Here is a 6000-nt window from a genome sequence, read left to right as displayed (position 1 = left end):
CAATGCAGTAATTGTAAAATCCACAGAAGTCAGTGGAAAAACATTTATAGGCCTCTGTAAGAATACCAAGGCTTCACATTTACACTGTTATCACCATCTTCAAGTGGAAATTAGGCCAAGAACAATACAGGTTCTTAGAAATCACCTTAGTGTTAATGTCTTGCACATCCTTCCAGCACAGAGAATTCTATATTAACATATACTTAATACTAATTGCTAATAGACTGTATTCCCTTACAAAGTAATCTTGGAGACAGAGCCTGCCTTCTTTCAAAACAAGCAGACAGAGCAAGACTTGTTTTCTTTGAATAGATTGCCACGCCATGCCCCTTGTAGCTTGCCTTGATACATCTGGTGTGTTTATTAATCTACAACTTTTCCAACGTGTTTAAAAACTCTACCATAGTATTTGGATAGTAGCTTCACAGACTCACATTTGCACTCACTGCATGTGCAGTGCATAACAGAAATCAGTCAAAACTCATGACAGCTTGCGACAGTTTCAGGGACTGAATTCTGACAAGTGACTTTGGATTTACCCCAGAAGCTGCCAAATCTGCAGAAATTAAAAATGTACAATTTACCTCATACGTGTGGATATTTTACCCTCTTTGAGTTGCACCTATCAATGGAGTGGAATCTATTTTCTCAGTGTAGTGATACATTTCTAAAGCACAAAGGGGAACTCCAGAGGCATGTAAAGTGTGGTAATTTCAATTAAACTCATGAAATGATGAGAAATTATGGCAAAGGGTTTGCCTGTGCTGGCTCAAAGCTTGCTGCTGAAGATGATATATATTTGCTAACCTAAGAATGCATTTTCCACTGTCCAGCAGCTAGTTAAGAAGATTAATGACTGCTTTGTAGTTTCAATTAAACTCCTTTATCACCAAGAGGGACCAAACAAGTTTTGATTTCAAAAGTACTGCTTAAGAAAGAAGACCAGGGCTGCATAACACTGACATTTTATTAGAATTCATCTGTAACAAATGGAACTTGTGTCAGCAAAGAACTGATTTTCATACAGACTTCCTTTTGCCACCAATGTAACGAAGTAAGAAAATAAAAAGCACGCCTTTCATTCTGTAAAACATTTATGCGTACTACTAATTAGAGGTAATTGTATCTTTTTTAACAAGCCATTTTACAAGGTAAATTTTTAAAGTTTTTCAGTCTATGCATCCAAAACAAGAGCAAAGAACACAAGTTTTTATTATCTTTGTAAAGACACTCCAAGCTTGAATGGCAAAGCCACATAACGGATGGTTATAATGAGACCTGCAGCCTTCTGATATCTGTGGAGTATCAGGGCACCAAGGGGAAAAAAAATAAAAAAAAAAAAAAGAAGAAAAAGAAACATAAATAAAAATGGGAGAGAATAAAAGGAAAAAAAAAACCAGTTGCTTTTTTATACATGTTCTGTGTCTTTTAAATACATACAAGTGGATTTTGTAGGCAATTTCTTACAGATGGGTTCAAATTATTATTGGGTGTAGAATCAATAGGGCAGTGCATAGTACAAAGGTATATATAGAAAGTGCAAATCTCCTTAGAAGGTCACTCCTTTCCCCAGCCATCTTCTCCACTATCTAACCACTCAAATAAATTTTTAAAAAAAGAGCTAAATTAAAGTTTTGTATAAATCATTTTTATATATTTTGTGTTTTTTTCCCCATTGCAACTAATTACAAAATTAGACATAACTACACATAGAAACGTAAATAATAGCACCGTACTGGTTATGCTGATGAAACCAATTTTAAGCTTGGAAATGTATGATGTATGTAGACAAAAATGCTCACAATTTAAATTAACTGTAGATGCATATATTAGAATACAGAAAGTGGAATGCACATCAATGATGCTAAGACCTATCATAAGAAACAAAACCCTGAAAGAAGTACTCAGTTGTACAACAGTTTTTCTCACAAATTGGCTCTGCTTTTTTGTATTTCTTTTACTCCTTTATTTTTGTTGGAGTTTTCAAGACAGTCTGCTATGGAAAATGCACTGATCTTTGTACAGATTTAGTGTGCAGGAACGTACCTTAGTCTATGTTTTTGAAATGACACTTTTTTTTCTATTTCTGATTTTCTGTATTTTAGTTGAAGAATATGACCACAATATATAACCTGGCATTTCAATAATTATTTCAACATATAAACCAAGAAAGAAGAAAAGAAACAAACACAGTGCACATTCTTCTCTGGTTCAGATGTAAATTATAGAATCTCATTCTGAGGTAGCCTTCTATAATACTTCTATTCCATATATATATATATATATATAGAGAGAGAGAGAGAGAGAGAGAGAGAGAGAGTTATATTTCTGTTTTGATTTTTTTTGGTTTGGGTTTTTTTCATTACAAAAGTGCTCAAATACAATTGCTGGAGTTTGGTCTTTCTTATTTTTATTTCTCATAGGAGTGGGGAAATTGGAAGAAAAACTAAAAATGTTGAGGCCACATGGAGAAGCCACAGCAATGCTCCTATTTGAAACCCCAAAGAAAGCATCCTTTGATCCTGATGTACTAACAACGGCAGAACACATGGTGACCAAGGTCAATGTAAATGGCATTCTAGAAAGAGTCTCAAAAAGTACTTTGTGCTGTTTAGAGAATTTTCCTTTTTCCTGGAATAAAATCTGTCAATCTCCAATATGTCATGTGGGCTCAGGCTTGCTAGCCTTGCATAAACCTATGAACCTTCCCACTGAAAGCAAGGGTTTGACTTTAGCAATCTGTTGACACAAGTGAATGAGTAGGACTTGGCCAGATATAAATTTGAAAAAAAAATAAAAAAGAAACAGAAAAAGGAAAAAAAAAAAAAAAAAAAAGAAGATGCAGAAGCACTGCTGATGTCAACTACTGCTACTCTGCTGCTGCAGCTTGGCAATGACAGATAACACTAAAACCAGTGACAAAGTGGGTTTGAAAAGCCAACCAGAAATAGATTTCCAACTTGTAGGTTATTCTCTTATTAGAAATATGGAAAGATAAAGGGCCTTGACTACCTATGTGTTTTAGGTTATCATTTATTACCATCCATACTTGATTAGAAACTGGAAATGCATATTTTTCAAAATTGTCTGGTACATGTATTAAAATGTTTGAAAAGAACAACAGAGATATAAACGAACTAAACTAAATACAAATGAAGGCTAACTTAAAGAAATACTATTCAAAATAGGCATCAAATATAAGGCACTCTAAATGTAAAATTAAAATAAACCCCAGCATCCCCAAACAATGCTATATGCCACAAAATGTTTGATTTCACAGAGCAATGTGTGTTTGGCTTTGCCCTGTTACATACGATAAATGTAAATTATATAGCGCACACTATAGACAGTATACTATTGAATACAATTTTAAAACATCTTAATACCTAGTATATTACAACATTCTCCCCTCCTAAAGGGATATGCACTGACCTTTCCCACATGCACACCTCCTACATTTAATAATATGATTTCTTATTGCACTATAGTGTTACAAATATTGAACTTCACTTGAAGCCTAAATCACATACTCTGTGTGCGTGTGTGCATGTGTGTGCTCTGTATGTGTGCATATGTGTGTGTGTTCAAGTGGAAATGTGGATAGAAATATTATTTGGGATAGAAATGGCATTCAAATATCAATGATGTGCATTCCTCACTTCCCTTTGAAACAGAAGTTTATGGATCTTAAAAATGCAGGGATGATCAAATTGTAGTTTGATATAATTGTAGTATGTGGAAAAACTTTCCCAATGCATTCATAAATCCAGGTATGTAAGGATTGCTATGTTTATGTGCATGTGTGTGAAACTGCATCTGAATCCATCTGTATTCTCTGCAACTATACAGAGTCAAAAAAGGGTAGACAGTAATACATATATATATATATATATAAAAGAGAGGGTGTGAGTGTGCATGTGCATATGTGTGCGTGTGTGTGTATGTGCTAGCAGCATCTTTATACTTTGCGCCTCCCTGTTGATTCCAAAATAAACCAAAAGCCCCATTTTGATGTAACTGATTACAATGAATATTTTCTTAAAGGAAAAAAACCCAAATAAAGCTACAAAATTCATATCTAACAAGACTGTGGTACTGTAGGACTGCACAAAAATGTGCAAATTTTCAAAGTATCTAACATTTCTACAGCACAATATTACAGATAACAGTTCTACAGCTTAAAAAAAAATCTACAGTTTTAAACCAAAATATTAACAGTTATGCAACCTTTTCTTTAATTCACTTCATTGAATGATAAACTCTTGTTAAAAAAAGGAAAAAGTTTACACAGTTAAAAATGAAGCACAGGTCAGCAGTATCTTTACAATACTAAAAAACTAAGTCAAGGACTTTCTTTTTAAACATTCCCACATTTTCCCTTAAGTGTTATGATGAGCAGTATTATGGGAAACGGTGATGTTGAAGTAAAGAGTCTGCTTTGTTTGAGAAGCCAGAACCCAACCTTGCCACAAACATCTTGCACTGAACTGCAGTTCTCAAAACTCCTCTTTGCAAAATAATGTAATCCTGAATAAGATGATCACTCTTTCTGATTAAATTTCCTCTTCCCTTTAACTTCAACCAATGTCGAACCCTTGAGGTATCTGTAAATGAGATCCTTCAGACGCCTCAGTGGTCAGGATTCTTTTATTATGGTTAGGTTATTAAACTGTGAATTCTTGGTCCACATGGAATACTTCTTGTTGGGTGGGGTTTTTTTTTGTTGTTTTTTTGTTTTATATATCCCCAATACTTTGTTCATTTGTTTTTTTTTTTTTTATTATTTTTTATTTTATATATCCCCAATAATTGCTCCTTAGCTAAGAGTTAAGAAGTACTTCTAAAGCACATTGTATGGCTCAGAAGCGGCTCTCTGGATCTTAAAGGGCCTGCAATAAAAATCCACAATGGGTTTTTATGTTGCATAGTGATCAAAGCTGCCCAGATACTCCAGTGCGGCTCGATAGCAGAACTGGTATTGATCCTAGAGAAAGAAAAATAGAAAACAAATGCATCAAAAAGTCAGCTTGTTGGTTGGTTTCTACTTTCTTTCAAATACTAGTGAATATTTTGTAGCTACAGACAAATATACTGCAGAGGCATCTGCAGTTCAGCAATATTCACTTGCTGACACCAACAGAAAATCACTCTGAGTTACAACAGATGAAGACAGACACTCATTTAATGCAACAACATTTTCCACAGAATGCAGATTCATTTTGTGCAGAGACTATATACCCACCTACTGAGAGTCTGTTATTCTGGATTAAAACAATATCAACATAAAGCTTTCTTCTGATAGGAACATGCTAGGATGCTTTCTCCCCACATATTTGAAAATAAGTAGCAAAATAAACAATTAATTCTACAGCCAATACAACACACTAAGTAAAAAAAGTCCATCACAGCTTGAATATGGAATTCTGTATGGAAAACCATCGGATTAAAAATCATGTAAAGAAGGCAAAGGGAATCCCAACCTTTCAGTAATAAAGGCTTTGATGAAGATGTGAATATACCTAGGCCTGTGGCAAGAAAAGGACCTAAGGAGATAAATGGTGCTAAAGGACCTTATTCACATAAAACAGACTACATTTCAACCTATACATAGAAGCAGACAGAAGTTTAGTGTGGTGAGAAATTTTCTTATACCTCAGATGAATCCAACATTTGTAATTTTGTGTTATTCTCACCTCTATAAAGCCTTCCTTTTGCACATTTACGCTATGTTGAACACTTACACTAAAATGGCACATCTACGTATTTATTTCCATCTGCCATTCTTGGTTTAAATGGTAAAAAGTAAAAAATAAAATAAAAAAACCCCATAAAATAAATTGCTCAAAAATACCAGGGATGCCTTTTTATTTTTCTGATAGTGCTATGTGGTAACTGCATAGGTTGCAGTTAAGATCACAATTAAAATTCTTTCGGAGGCCAGGAAGCTAATCAGATATTTGCTTCACTGAGGTGGTATGATTACTCATAGTTCATTTCTGT

At 34.2% G+C, this 6000-nt stretch overlaps 1 protein-coding gene across 34 annotated transcripts in view; it reads right to left on the bottom strand.

Annotated features, from left to right (window-relative positions):
* Positions 1–949: 949 nt before the first annotated feature.
* The window catches only part of PTPRD (protein tyrosine phosphatase receptor type D), a 1154377-nt gene continuing 1149326 nt past the window's right edge, over positions 950–6000 (bottom strand). For all 34 annotated transcript variants that reach the window (XM_085567659.1, XM_085567666.1, XM_085567665.1 and 31 more), the window contains one exon: positions 950–4984. In XM_085567659.1, coding sequence (XP_085423785.1) covers positions 4916–4984 — 69 coding nt within the window. In that variant the 3' untranslated portion in view covers positions 950–4915. The remainder of the gene's footprint in view (positions 4985–6000) is intronic.

The sequence above is a fragment of the Lonchura striata genome, chromosome Z (assembly GCF_050655825.1).
Source record: "Lonchura striata isolate lonStrDom1 chromosome Z, ASM5065582v1, whole genome shotgun sequence".
NCBI classification, from domain to species: Eukaryota; Metazoa; Chordata; class Aves; order Passeriformes; family Estrildidae; genus Lonchura; species Lonchura striata.
Note: the sequence above shows the minus strand (reverse complement) of the source record. Positions and strands in the feature narration are given on the sequence as shown.